Genomic DNA, 15,686 nt, shown 5'->3' on the forward strand with positions numbered 1-15,686 from the left:
AATCCTGCCCTGAACCTTTTACCTTGAATTAGCCATGTCTTGTGGCTATACCTTCCACAAGGTAATTATGGGCTGTTTTCCTATCATCCATCTCAGATTTGCAGCTTTTCGTTTTCATAAATGCTCATTTCCCCACCAACAACTGATCAGAGAGTAAATAGCAACACTAGTGGCTGTTTGTAGGAAATAGGACAGAGACTGGGAGCAGAGTGCTATCACAGGGACACAGGATTTCAGACCTGAAGATGGTAGCAATATCTCCACATTGACAGAGCTCTAACCTAGTTCAAAGCTGGCAGAAGTCTTTTACAAGCCCTGTAAAAGTGGTCTTAATCTGCATGTGTCACATCGGGGACTTGCTGTTATCTGGCAGCAGCCAAAGACAGAGTTGGTGCACCAATGTGGTTTGCATGGCATCCACCACTTCCAGACAAATGAGCTAAGTACCCAAAGTACCTCTAGGTGAAAACTCTGTGCAGAAAAAAAGGAACATTTCTTCAAAAGCCTGAGTATGCAGTATCTCTTCTGGGTTTTAGCTGTTTTACTTGTGTGGGAAGTGGCAATTTGCATGGGAGGGCTTGGGACTTTAGTCCTTTGCCAGACCACAAATCACCCTACCACTGTTTGCATAACAACAAAGCAGAGCTTTACCCAGTTAGTGGCCTCAAACATTTTCACATCCAGTGGGTCTCCTTGGATCTTGCCTTTCCAAACAATTAGTGAGTGACAAACTGCCATTGCTCTGAACACTGGGCCCCAAGGCAGGCTGTGGTCTGCAGGGAATCTGTGAATGTCCTGGAAGCTAACGCAAAACAGAACAGAAATGTTACTCTCAGAGAACAACAAACAACGTATGTCTAACAGGAAAAAAAGTCCTAAACTGGGGGGCAGATCATGAGCATATTCAGGGGATTTGTTCTCCCAAATGAGCTATTTCTTATGCACCTATTAAGGCTGGGATACACATGCTCAGAACAGGTATATTCTGCCTAGTTAAGGAGTCCACTGGGATGGAGAGAGGAACAGATTATTGTAAAATATCTTCTTTGAGACTTGTGCAAGGACTCTTGAGTGACAAGGCTGACACAAGTTTGAATATCTTTATGCATGCACATTTTTGGAAATGTGAGTAGGCAAAACCATGTCCACTGAAGGAACTGAGTGTCAGTCACAAGGGTAACAGTAACTTCCTGTCAAAAAGGGTTGGGGCAATGCTGCAGCTTTGAGATATAACCTAGCATCTAATCTACCAGACTACCTGCCTGGACATGCTGTCCCAAATGCTGACAACAGTGGCTGCATCTTTTCATGTGGAGCAGGACCTCTGGGATGAGGCAAACAGCTCATTTTCCAGAGGCTATAGAAATAAAATTGAAAATCTGAACAGAGGGAACTTCAAACTACTGTTTAACATTAACTATCTTTCAGATTTGTTCATATGTCTAGGAGGAGAATCCAGTCACTATCCCACCAAGTTTTAGTGCCATTGGTGTGTCAAAGGAGCCTTACCAGTTTCTTTCAGAGGGCAGCAAGCCCCAAAGATCCAGGCCATCTTCTGTTAAGGTGCCAGTCTAAGTTAAAATGTACATTTAAATTAACTTCCCACATGAGAGCTCCAAGAGAGGAATAAAATGCAAGACTTATTGAGTTACTGTCCAGAAAATGCCAGCACAGTGTGAAGCAAAAGTGTTACCAGACAATTCCTAGATTCCAAGAAAAACAAGAATTTGCAACAGCATCTCATCTGACAACACAAACTGAAGTATGCAAGATTGGTCAGCAAGTTTCTGAAATATGAGGGAAATGCTCTATCAAGCCCCATACTCTCTCACCCCTAGCATGGCTCCCACTGTTAATAAGAGCATAACCACCACACAGCCATTACTTTGTCAAAGCAGATGAGGTTCAGCTGTCCACACACGTTGATCCTCTGTGGGCTGATGCAGAAGATGCCTTTTTTCTTCAGCCTCCTCTGGGTATAAATGACTCCAGTTGTCAAGGCAGCTGGCAGAGCTGGTGGGACAGCAATAGTGATAACATCCAATGCCTTCTTCACCACTTCTCCTGCCTCCTCCTGATGTAATAACAAAGGCAGTTATCAGCAAGAGGGTGACAAGGAGTGCTGCTTGCTCTGTCTGAGTGTAGTCCTCTACATCCCTCCTCCCCTCCATTGCAGGTGCTTCAGGCTGTACTGTTTTCTGCTTGTGGTCCATTATATATTCATCTCCCTAAGAAATTCATTTGCTTGATTTAACAAGAGGCTTTAAGGCCTCACCACTACTGAAGAGCAGCCTCCAGGCCTTCATTCATTCTCCATGCAAACAAACTCATCAGGTAGTGCTCAAAGTCTCCTCCAAAGCACGTGAGTTCAAACATGCCAGCTAGACTATTGCACCCTCAGTCGAGCCTAGTTTCCCATGATACAGCAGACAGGAATCTGCCATTTATATGGGCTTTGATCCAGCTGCCTACAGGCATAACTCTGCACTCCCTGTTAGGGTGACAGGGATATGGGATGACACTGAAAAGGAGAGCAGAATGAATGAGCTAATGATTTCTTCTGACCTTATGTTCTAGGAGTTGTGAAAGGAAATTGTTTTACCTGCAGGAAGAGACATGGAAGTAACAGCTACATTTCTAAAGGCAATCCCTAATTTGGGAGTTTAGGGGTCAGTGTAAAACCAACTGTCAGTATACTGTGTCAGCACTGTTATTCTTGGCAGTTGATATCACTGCTAAAGAACTGAATGAATTTCAAAATGGGGACCCAGAACTAAGACACTGCAAACTAAAGCCAATCTGCAGTTCAGAAGGATTTGCAAACCATCACAGAGATCTGCTATCACTACTTCTGAACTTGGGACTTTCACCATAAATCATATTGCATCTGATGTGCTGAATTTCAATGATACTCTGTTTCTCCACTGATATTTCCTCAGAATGCACCAGTTTGATAATATTTTGTATCTATTTTGTGTTAGAATGAATCACTTACCACCCACCTTTAGATAAACACACTCCCAGAAGAGAAAGCACTTAATACATCCTTTGACTCAATCTTACACCAGTCTGACAAGACAGTTTCAGCAGTTCACATCAGCATGTATTTTACATATTACAAGAGGGAATTGAAATAAAACAAAACAAAACAAAAAAAAAACCCCACCCAAACCACCAAAAACCCACCATAAAAAACCAACCCAACAAATGAATTTAAAAAAAGGAAAAACTGCAAAGCAGACACCACCCTGTGTTCTTAAACACACTCTCTTTGATATCTTGAGGGGAAATAACCTTCTGAGCCAACAGAGTGTCAAATATTCCTCAGGAGAAAAATTATTCAAAAGTTGAATTACAGAATCAACCTTGCAACTCTGGACTTGGACTTTATGTTGGCAGGTAATTATCAAGGCATGAAATGATTTCTTGAAAGTTTTTGAAGTTCTAAATCAATTAGGCTTTAAAACTTGCAGAAGTACTGTTTATAGTATACAACTGACCTTGACACATGAGAATGAGTAAACTGGTTTAAAAGGATTTTCAACAAACCCTTCAGAGATTTAGAGACAAATATGGCAGGGCCCTAGTTGGACTAACAGGCCTTAATTACCCTCACTAGCCTCACCTACACCCACACCCTGTGCTCATGGGTCCAGCAGTTCCATTTAAACTCAGCCCTGCACCTTCAGTCCCTGTCTGAGCCATACTGTAGGTGTGGGTGATACAACTGCTAGAAGATAGTTGCCCTTGCAGAAGATATTTCCCCAAAGTTCTCTAGGATATTAAGCTGAGTGTTAACTAAATGTAGATTATCTCCCTTCCAACACCACACCCCAAATGACAAAGATATTAAAAAAGAAAAGGCAGAAGAAAACAGGGAGTTCTTTGCAACATCAATAAATTGCAGGGATCCCTGTTTACATTTGTACTGTTGAAGGCTCTGTAACATGGAAAAAGGTGGCTGAAGAGGCAGCAAATAAGTCATAACTAGTACAGGAAACATCAAACAGAAAATAGCTGGTTTTTACTTCTCTAAAACAGAAACCTACAGTGCCTTCAGTGATTTAGACAGCAGGTCTAACATTTTTGCACAGTACATAAAGAAACTGTGGGAATTATTGCCACAGGCATGTTCAAGTCCAAAGCATAAATGAATTTAGCAGGATTAAACTACACTCTAGATTTTCAGTGGCTATTACAGCTAGATGATCCAGATAAAAAAGACACATTACTGAACTGTTAAACTTTTCTCTTAAAGAAATTAGGAGACTATACCAGGGAAGAACTGTTCTATGCTTGCCCTACTTTCTAATCATTTTCCATGAACATTTGATACCAGTTATTCTCAGAGTCAGCAGTCAGGGAGAGATGCCTTTTCACAATGACACATCAGTCTGTGTCCCATTTAACTCATGACTCACTTGTGCTCTTTCTAGGAAAGTACAAAACTGTGCCACAAAAACTCTGTAAAAGGTTCCTACAGAGTGCTAAGCTCTTGGGATCTCCCATTTTCAGAGCTCTAGAAGGCATTATGCTAATTACACGCATTGGTAATTGCACATATCAGCAAGCACAGGGCAGACAACACACGAAGAGAAGCAGTTAGCATACAGAAGGCTGTGGATAAGACATGCAGAGCCTGCATAGATTTTGCCCAGACCTCAGAAGATATAACTATTGGGCACCAGTGGGTTTGGTACCTTGGAATTGAATGTATGAGAGCTTGTGTACTGTCACCAATTCAATTGCCTTGTAAAATGGCCTCATACACTAAGGTAAAAAGGTGAGTGACAAGGACCATGTTTTTATATACAAATGCTTATGAAGTCACTTCAGTTTCAAATCTCTTACAACTAGGTGGGGCCATTCCTCCTGCATTTAGTAACTCACCCCATTAAGTGCAAATACACACACAGCATAGATCATTCCAATGGCTGCAAAAGCTATGAGGCACATTAGGAACCGAAGGGCATCTCTGTACAGCTTGAAGTTCATGGGTTTAGGGTACAGAATGGACCTCACCAGATCCCCTTTGGCTGTATTGAAACCTGGAAAGACAAACTACAATCATTCCAAAAGTTCTCTCCAAAGAATGATGGGCTACAAAATTACTCCTAATTTTTGCAGCTTATGAAAGAAGGCCCAGATCTATCATTTCAGTGTATGTGCCCTAATCTGCAGAATACTGAGAAAAGCTATTTTTGTCATAAAGGGGAGGATTTTGTTCAATGTCTTGCAAGCAAAGCAAAATTCTTCTTTGCAATCATATACTAGAAGTCTTTGTAAAAGTTATGCCAAGCAAACAGAAACAATGCACAATAGCCCAGCTCAGGATAATGACTCTCCATCTAACTACTGTAAATTTAGATTAATGCCTTTAACTTAACCTGACTGGATACAATAAATCAGAAAGTTCCAGTAAGAAAAATCATGAAAGGAAAAGCAAACTGAAGTGTTGACTGACCAGTCCGCAGCACTACAGCTTTCACAACTCCTTTGTCATCTGCCTTGGTCTGTATGACCTCTGTTCCACAGAAGAGGACATGTTTTTTGTAATCCTCTGCACAGTACATTCTCCAGGGCTTGAAGTTATCAGTTTGGGGTAAGTGGGTCTTCGTTACTGGAATACTTTCCCCTAGGAAAGATTAGCTCAGATGAGGAAAACTGCAGCACGCTTAAAAGCAGCCTGCTGATTTTCAAGTACAGTATCTAGACATCTAGATGTTAAGTTAAAGGTATTTACTAGAGAAACCAGTTTAGAGAAATTTTTCTTCTACATTGCGACATCTTCAGAGTCAATAGAGTTTCAAGCCTAGCAAGCAAACAGACTCTATCAGAGAAGAGCTCTACTACAGCTTCATGTAAGTCTGAGAACTGAAAGAAGCCCGAAGACTTCAAACCCTGGCTGCAGATACAGACTTGAAAAGAGGCCTGAAGTGCTGTTGCATGACTACACTCCATGACTACAAGTTGTTTACCTAGTTTGAACCTCATGTGCGGGTCACTACACTATTGCCTCAAGTAGATTAAACATGAGATTCCTATTTTCTCTTCCTCATATAAAGGAGGGCTTTTAGCTCCTGAAATAAATATCCTATTTATTTCAAAGCAGATATTAAGGTGAAGAAGAAGAAATATTTTCTGACAGATGAAGCTGACACTTCTCATTTATATGAAATTTCAGTACTGTTGGTTTCAGTTTGATTCAGACCAAGACCAGATTTAAAGACAAGAAACAGAACTATGAACACCTCTTGCACCAAAAATCCTGCTTAGCAGTGAACTCTCCCACCTGGTGTGTCCTCCACTGCTATCACATGAACGTGGGGTTAAGTGTCTGGAGGGCTAGACAGACACTCTTATGGGTTGGACATGTTGCAGCAATGAAACATTTAAAGTGGGTGACAGAAACTCCAACAATGTGCACAGACTGTGGGCCCATATCTACTGTTTCTTCTTCTGTCCTCACTCCACTATACACTCCTTTCTAATCAGAGGATCCCTTCTTAAATTCTGCTCCCTGAACAGGTAGAAAGGGATGTACTTCCCTTCCTAAAGTCTGTCTTGTCTATTTAGATAAGCTGGAACTAACTACAATTCAGTCTTTATTATAACAAACACCTGAAAGGATTTCTTTCTGGGCCAGCTATGGACTGTCTCACAGTGAGAGTGATCCATGATAGCACTGTATGTCCCGTGTCACTGGCTGAAGCCATGGGGCTATAATGATGTTTTGATGGCAAACCTGGCAGTGATGAGCTGTACCTGTCAGCATGCTTTCATTCACAGTGCACTGCCCACTGATCAGGATGGCATCACAAGGCAAAAGGGTTTTGCCCTCTTTCAAAACCAGCACATCTCCAGGAACAAGATGGTGTGATTCCAGCTCTTGAAAACCTGTAAGTGACATGTAATGCAAACTGTGCTTCATCCATTTCTCTGTGGTAAGGGGAAAAAGTACAAGGAACTACCTGATGAATAGATTGTTAATTTTTTATAATGGCTGGTAAACAAAGGACCATGGTAGGCCCTAAGATTACAACCTCCAATATTTAGAAAACCTAGACATCAGTTCCAACTCTAGAATTCCTTCTTATCTCCCCAGGAGCCCAACCAATGGTTATTGTTCCAATGCACTGATCTAACTACTGAAGAAGGTTGGATCTAGACTTCTAACTTTGACTCCATCTTTTTGGTTTGTGCTCTAAGTACCTTGACAATGACTTTGCATGGAACAATTAGGTGGACTCACAGCCAATCAGTGGCTATGTGGTTGACTATGTCAGCACTGCTTTAAGAAAAATTACTTAGGTTTTCCTGAGAATTTTTGCTAATGCTGCACTCCAATATTAATGTTTGATGTGCCACAATATGCTTCTAGGTCAAATTAACCCTATCTGCAGAAGCAAGTTAATTGAGCTGAGAAACAGAAGAGGAAACTGCTCTAGAAGAAATCTGATACTATACATGTTTGGTTTTATTATACATTGTTATAGAAATTAAACGCATTGAAGAAAGAAGTGTACCTTCCTTATTTCTGCAGACAGTGACCATGGTGTTGTTATGAGATTCAACCAGTCTGTGCAGTTTAATCGATTGCTATAAATTGAAGGAGAACACACAAAAGTCTTACATCTTACTTACATGATGCAATTTATCCACTAATAATTATTTCTGTTTGTTATTTGTAGTTATGAGAACCCTCCTAAATTGGGGTCTGGCCCTAGCAGGAACTATACAATCACATAGAGAAAGAAATTCCCCACCCTAATTATGGAGAAGGTGTAACAAAAGGTTACAAAGTGAAGGACTGGAATGGGGAAGGGAGGATGTGGGTAAAGAACCACACAGAGTTTATGATGACTAAGAGGCCAGGCCATTGCACCTCTGCTACACAGTGTCAGAAAACTAAACCTCTGAGTAACTCCTATAGCACTGTGTGCATGTTGTAACATCCTGGACTTTGGAAGACATTAGAAATAAATCCTCCTTGTGAAGAAAGGTGAGATGTCTCACCTGCCTAAGATCGTATACAGTCAATAATACTGAGAGAAGAGACATGATTATGATGGCAGTGGCATACTCCATGTAATCTTCAGCAAACCACAGACACACACTGAACAGCTGGAACACGTAAAATGGATTTAACACCTGTTTGAAGAGACAGCAAGAGTAAAGAGCTGGCCACATTTAAACTGCCCCAGTATACATACCCAATCTATCCTCTTAGAAAAGGGCTGAAATAAAAGATATTAAGTGTTGTGTCCTCTGTCCCTCTTTCTAATTTTCTTAGCAGTGGTTTCAGTCTAATCAGATCAGACCATCTCCATCTGACAGAAGGGCCAAATAATCTGGATCAATAGGATGTTATCTGGGATGGGAATGACTTGGCCCAGTCCTTGTTTTGTTTGCTTCTTACAAGAAATGTAACAAAGGTGAGAGGAGAGCATGTTGTGCCATGAGCATAGAGCTCACATACCATAAGTACATCTCCACAAACGCTGCTTAGGCCACGTATAGCCCATATCTTTTCCTTGTCTGAAAAAGATATTGGTGCTTTACATACTGCTGTGCTCAGAGTCACAAGTTCATTGGATCTCTCTGCAGCTGTAGGCATGTACCTGGTACTGCTGTTCACTTAATCTCTGCTGATTAAGAGACAGTCCTTGTCTGGAAGGTTTGATTGCCAGTGCAGCTTGTAAATATACACTGACCCTTGTAAGGCCTATAGAATGAGCTCCCAGGACACAAATACATACAAATACCAAGCACCCATATAGGCATAGGGATGGAGGATAAGGAACAAAGAAGAATAAATTAATTTATGGTGATTTCATGAAACAGGATTTGCAAAAGGAATGTGCTTGAGGAGTGAGTAGTAGGAAGCTAATTCAGACACAGAATCAATTATATATACACTCAGCCTCCCCAGGCAGCTTAGAATAAAAGTAACAGAAATGCTTAACCTCTTTGATGAGCAGTTTCCAAATAGGGATCACTGGAACATCAATACTATTTGGTCCACATATAACTCTCCTGTATGGAATAAAGATATATCACAGATAACATAGTGACAATGTCACTCACCCCAGAAGCTGCAGCTTTCAGTAGTCCTGAGAACTTGTATTGACCCCAGTTTAATGGCTTTGAGGATCTTTCTTCAGGATAAAGGTAGAAAATGAAATGCCCCTACAGTGCTTATGTCAGAAGAGCTGACTATACCAGTAATGTGGACAAGAGGTGTAACACAGCCTTTTAGGCAAACATTTCCATCATGAAAAAATTACTTTGAAGCACCATAAGCAAAGGAATTCTGTACATAAAACTAAATTATCTAAACCCAAATAATTTTGAAAAAAGTTAAGGGTGAGTTGAAAGTAAGATTTGACATGAGCTAAGGTCAAGAGCTGGATTTTCAGTATTCAGTCAGCTGAAGATCATTATTTAGCAGATTCAGGAATATATATTCTGTAACTTGCTTAATGATGCAGTAGTTTATGAGAATAAATCAATAACCAGAACTGTTAAATTTAGAATTTCAACACAATTACATAGAGCCCTCTGAAGAAAGACATATGCAACTTATCTGCACTGTTTCACAGAGATTTTCTCTGACTCCAAATAAAAACTGCTTAAAGTTAGTTACAGGGCATAGTTATCTCCTGATTGAGAACAATAACAGTCATGAATACTGAGACATTTCAAGAGCTTTGAGAAGGAATACACAACATTCTCTAGCTCTTGACATTCATTTTTTCTATGTATGGCCATTTTATCTAAAATTCTGTGCATATTAATAGATAGACAAGAAACTACTGTAAGGTGCACCAACATCTCTTGCATCTCTTTGAAATCCATGTGTTGAGTACCCATGTTTTAAAATATGTACCTGACATTCTGTTCACTGCAAGTGAGACCAGAACCAAATTTGGCATGTATAGCTGAGCAAGTGTAGTGGTCTTCTAGGATCCTAAAATACAAAAAGAGTGTTTTCCTTAGGATATTATTCACAAAGAAGTTTTACTTCCTCAAAGACTTATACAGTCACTGCAGCAAACTCACCCAGCTTTCTGGAACTCTTTTGCATAGATGTTCCAGACATAACGGATTTTTTGTACTTGGATAGTTTTTACCTGCAAAACAAAACAACAATAAATGCAACATAGCAAACAAAACTACTCCCAGGCCTGCTCTCAGATGTCATCTAGGCATCTTCACTGGGGTCAAGCACAGATAAACCAAATTGTATAGGAGCCAGCAAGGGAGAGAAGCCAAGATTGCATACACTAGCTCCCTAGCTAAATTATAGCATGGGATCCCCCATCTCAGTGCTGGTTCCAGGAAGCTTTACAGATCTTTAGGTCAAGCATGTACAAAGCAGCATTCTTCTCTCCCCATTTTGTGAAGAAAGGAATAGATTCTTCACCCTCATTTCACAAAATGCAGAGGAAAGATCACTGATGCTGTGGTGGGTACACAGGCAGTTGGCAAAGCCTGTCTTCAGCTGACTCCCATACCTTCTGTCTGGCTTTGAGGAAAGCAGGAGACTTTGGGCTGTTTGCAGGCACAGTGCTGAGTCTCTCAGCTGAACAGATATGCCAACAGACAAGAAAGGCCATCCCAGGATACTTCCTGAGTCACTGCTAATGCTAAGCTCTCTCAGAGCAGTTACCCATGCTGTCATTTATAACTTGCAAAAGGAGTCTGTCCTGTCCTGCGCAACAGAAACGAAGCCCATTAGAGATAATGGTGCCTCCTATCAGCTGGCAGAAGGCAGTGCCATACGCCTCTACACGTAAGCCATAAAGAAATCAGCTCCAGGGGACTCTCCCTACCCAGGGCAATAAGCATTATTATAGGCCAATGAAATCTATACTCCCATCATACACTGACTCAAAATGGAGCTATAACCATAGTCATTAACTTAACAAGAGGTTTGGAGTTAGGATTTCATGCAATAGGAGCTGTAATATTTGCAACGTTAAAAACTGGAGTGGGAAATGAGGGACTCAACTCTGTCAGAACAGGTCCTTCGACAGCTCTTGGGCACTATAGGTTACTCTGTGGACTTAGGTAGCTTAAATGGCAAAAACACTTTATAATTGACTTATAAGTAGAGGCTTTAGAATTGCTAGCGAAGGATTAAACTACTCTCTGCTGCTTTGAAATCTGGTCTTTTTTATCTAGATGTTTTGATTGATATGAAAGTGGTGTTCAAAGGGCCTATTATTTGAGGCTATATTGGGCTCTTTAATGGTACTAAATCAATCCTCTGAAGAATGTTACAGGCCATTTTCCACTTTCTTCATACAGTGCCAGTTGATTAAACTAGTTGGCACTAAACTTTCTTATATACGTTAATATACGTCCACACAAAACAGCAGTAGAAGCAGCACTAAACTATGTATGTTAATATACATCCACACAAAACAGCAGTAGAAGCAGCAGCTTTGCTCATTAGGTTAATAATGAAAATATAAACACATAAAAAGAAATACTAATAGGTTAGAAATCTATTTCCTGAAAGGGAAAAAGCTCTTTTATGGACTCCTCAGTGCAGTGATCTAGTATACATAATCAAGAGCCAGATATTAGCAAAGGTATGTATGTTAATATACATCCACACAAAACAGCAGTAGAAGCAGCAGCTTTGCTCATTAGGTTAATAATGAAAATATAAACACATAAAAAGAAATACTAATAGGTTAGAAATCTATTTCCTGAAAGGGAAAAAGCTCTTTTATGGACTCCTCAGTGCAGTGATCTAGTATACATAATCAAGAGCCAGATATTAGCAAAGGTATCATTGCATTCCTACTGCTCACACCAATTTAACATGCAATGCTAAGTAAGACACGTGACTGAACTTGTCTGGTACTTGTTCTAAACAGGGGATAATTATATTTACTCAGCTCAGGAGGGACATTGTGATCTGCTTGAATCAACTGTCTTCCTTCTCCCCAGTGCCCCACTGGGATCTCAAAGCTACGGAACTGGCAGAGACCAGAATACATTTTTGCAAGAACAGTTAACTCCAGCAAATGTACTTTAAAGAACAGATTGGTGCACACAAAGGCAAGGAAGCAAAATGTGTTCATGAAACATTTCTGGAATTACTGATGAAGCTCTGCCTAGGCATTTTTCTGTTCTACTCCCCACCAGCTGCATTCATCCCTGTTTTCATGTTACTGTGGCAGCTGTAATGTTCAGTTCTGCACTGTTTCCCTTCAGACACACATTCACCCCTAAATTCCTTGATTCTTACACCAGGAATGAGTTTTTATTTGGAACTACAATTCTCCACTGCCAACCCCACTGTTCTGAAGCTCTCTTATTTATAATGTAGGTCTTGTCTCAGAACTAGCATGGATTCTTTTTTCACAATCCACCTCAGAGTAAGAGGATTTTCACAGAGGTGAGTACAGTTCTCCAAAATCTATATCTTGTTTTTCCAAAACTCAGTGTGTTCCTCAAGCTGCAATTCTTAGCTGGATATGTTTCACAGCTCACTTTCAGTCAATGAAGTGCAACTGAGATTTGCCATCATCTCCCAGATGCTGCAGGGAATGCTTTACTTACTTGCAAACTTGGCTTCATTATGGCTTTGCTGAAGATTGAGTCTTCCTCAGCAGTGGCTGGATTATCCAATCTACTTTTGATAAATGCAGACACAGAGATCCATGTCACAGTCTTTCGAGAATAAATCTGAAATTCATCCTAAATAAGTATAAAAGAGAAGTGTCACAATTTTCCCCCAAATCAGACCAAACTCATTATCACTTTGGACCGAATGATTACAATAGGTCTTTTTACAGCACTGATCCAGCTTTTTTAAAGGATTAACCAACAGGAGCCTCCAGCACCTGTGACTGATACATAAATCAGCAGAATGGGCACAGAACCACTGTCCTGTCAAAAGGAGAGTACTGTAAATACTTCAGTGACCACAGGTCTGGTGTTTGGCTGATAAGGATGGAATGTGAACGCTCAGGTCATGATCTAGGACAAGCAAATAGCACAGGACAATCTGAGATGCAGTGACCATACTGTAAAAGGAAGATCAAAAGGAACAGTGCTGTGCTGTGCTGCAAAATGGATGTTTAGTGCCAATACCTTTTGAAGTCACACCTGAGTTAACACTTCATTGCATCCCTGATGGTACTTTAGATAAACTTTAGCTACAAACTGAGACCACAATCTTCCTGGTTTTTTATAAATTAAGTTCAGCATTGGAACTGCCTAATAACAGGTGTTGATAATACAGTCTTAGACATTATAGCACCTACTGTAGTAGGTACCCTCATGTTAAGTTTCAGTGCCAAACACTGAATCACATGCATTAAAGCCAACTATGAGACTGACTTACATTCAGTGTGTGAGCAGTTTTTCAGATGGAAAAAACTGATTACCTCAGCCAGCCAGGTTCTGAAAGCACAGTTATGAAAGTTCAATTGGAAAGAGCAACAGTAAAAAAAGATTTCTGTACCAGATGAGTCCTTTTGAATAATATAAGGGTTCAGAAAAGAACTTTAATAGCATTTAAACATCTTATTTGTTTGTGCACTTTTCTTCTGAAACTGGTCTTTTGGATGGAATAACATTTACTTTCTGATATTTATCTTTAATTTAGATTTCAGGGTGAGTAATTATTGGACATATTGAGATGGGAAGGAGTGAAAAACACAGGTGTTCATGATTTGAACTAAAGCAAGTCAAAATTTAATAACGAAATGAGTTAATAGGCTCTTAAATTGCAATTGCAGAGATGATGATAACTTGTGAATGAAGGTTTTATGTGAGGCAAAGGAGAATTCCACAGAACAAGCTGACAGGATTACTTGTATCCTCATTAGCAATAGCCATCACATTTGAGAACTGACATAATCAGAATGTAGGAAACAAAACAAAACTGTCATTTTAACACAAAGAATCACAATGGAAATCTGAAATTGTCAAATGGCCAGAGCATACTTTGAGAAAGCTTACTGATAACAAGAATGCACAATATGATTCAATTCTTGTTTAATTACATAAAGGATCATTTTAAAACTCATTTATTTGAAAAGTGCTTGGCATGGCAAATCCATTTAAAATGAGACACAAGAATAGGTAAGTAAAAATGAAAACTGAAGATGAAAAAGGGAGAATAAACCTAATATGCTGTTCAAAAAATAAGAAACATATACCCCCAGCCTATTAGGATGCTGACTGATTAATTATAAAACGTTCAACAGGCAGATATGTGATTTTCAAAACCTGGGATTTTAACTGCATACTGCTCTGCTCATTTAAGAAGGCAGATCAAACACTGGTAGCAAGTGATCCGTTTTGCAATTGCAAACTTTGCAAATGCCATTGTTCAGGAATCTATGAAGCAGAACAAATCAAAGTCCCGGAAGCAAACCAACCCTGCCAGCTCCTGCAGTATTCAGGCTCAGCTGGGATTCAGAATTGAATCTCAGTTTGCTTCCTTTAGTGCTGCAATAGGTTCCATGAAATAAAATCAGGGTTTGCATATGTTGCAGTGCTTCAGTACAGTCCTCAAAAGATCGAAACCTGTACTAGAAAAGTACTAGCAAAACATAACAGCTCTGAAAGCAGTAACTGCAGGATTGAGAGCATATTGGACATGGGGAAGGGCTGATGGAAAATGGAAACATACAGCCAAGAAAATAAGCAGCCTAAGCTTGCCCTTTTCCTTACACTGATCCCTCACGACACAGCTGGACACTGCTGGGGACAGAGCTAGACAAATCTTTAGTTTGGCCCACTAGACAAATTTTGGCAGAGAGAGGCATCTTCACCAGGGCAGCGAAGTGAGGGGAAAAGGATCTGCTGGACACTGTCATTTAAAGATAGGCTTTATAATCTGGAGCATAGGTCTCCAATGTAGAAAGCCCATGGATGGTGGAAAGGAGGTAGAAGGACTGAGATAAATAACACAGTCTTGAAACCACAGATAATGCAGGTTTTATCACCCCTATTTCTCTCAGTTTGTTGTCTGACCAGCTGTTACCCTCCATCCCAATCATCATCATACACATAGTTTGTGGGATACTTTAGATTAACAGTGATAAACATAAGACATTATTACAGGAAACCAGCAATGTAAGAGATTTCAGCTAACTGGATTCCTTTCAATTAACCCATCTTGCAGTTAATTACATACTATGGACTAATTTAAAGATTAAAGTAGGCACCTACTGTTGTTCTGAGCAGAACAATATCCGCTTCTTCCAAGCTGCAGCGGATGCAGTTCAGCCACACATCCCACTCTGGCTTCCAGTAAAACAGCAGCCTCAGAGCCCCACAGGACAAGATGTATCCAGCAATGCACAAGGCTCTTCGGCAGCCTTGAGTTTTGTAGCCAAATATGTCCTGTTCAGCAAAGACAAGGGAAAAATTACTACTATTTCTCTGAAATAAATACTCAGAATATTATACCTTCCCATCATCCACTGCTGTCCCATAGGCATTGTTAGGTACAGTACTGTGACTAAAACAAGTTGTAGAACTTGTATTTGGCTTCTTTATGTGTCTTCAACATGACTACAAAAAAATTGAGTCTTCCACAGAACTTTTCAGCCACCTTCATAAAAATCTCGATTGCTGTAGCCTGACCAATATTTTTACGTAGCTATGAAACTTAGCATGAGACACTATTATGTGTGTACATGAGCAGGAAT

At 40.1% G+C, this 15,686-nt stretch overlaps 1 protein-coding gene across 1 annotated transcript in view; it reads right to left on the reverse strand.

Moving 5' to 3' along the window:
* Positions 1–15,686, reverse strand: part of LOC103808812 (probable cation-transporting ATPase 13A4) — a 40,476-nt gene that overhangs the window by 17,350 nt on the left and 7,440 nt on the right. The window contains exons 2-14 of the mRNA XM_009081615.1: positions 15,205–15,378; positions 12,580–12,717; positions 10,063–10,133; positions 9,890–9,970; positions 8,967–9,036; positions 8,017–8,151; positions 7,527–7,599; positions 6,766–6,897; positions 5,465–5,635; positions 4,891–5,048; positions 1,886–2,074; positions 1,510–1,571; positions 652–802 (exon numbers count right to left, since the gene is read on the reverse strand). Coding sequence (XP_009079863.1) covers positions 652–802; positions 1,510–1,571; positions 1,886–2,074; positions 4,891–5,048; positions 5,465–5,635; positions 6,766–6,897; positions 7,527–7,599; positions 8,017–8,151; positions 8,967–9,036; positions 9,890–9,970; positions 10,063–10,133; positions 12,580–12,717; positions 15,205–15,378 — 1,605 coding nt within the window. The remainder of the gene's footprint in view (positions 1–651; positions 803–1,509; positions 1,572–1,885; positions 2,075–4,890; positions 5,049–5,464; positions 5,636–6,765; positions 6,898–7,526; positions 7,600–8,016; positions 8,152–8,966; positions 9,037–9,889; positions 9,971–10,062; positions 10,134–12,579; positions 12,718–15,204; positions 15,379–15,686) is intronic.

The sequence above is a fragment of the Acanthisitta chloris genome, unplaced genomic scaffold, assembly GCF_000695815.1.
Source record: "Acanthisitta chloris isolate BGI_N310 unplaced genomic scaffold, ASM69581v1 scaffold15659, whole genome shotgun sequence".
Taxonomy (NCBI): Eukaryota; Metazoa; Chordata; class Aves; order Passeriformes; family Acanthisittidae; genus Acanthisitta; species Acanthisitta chloris.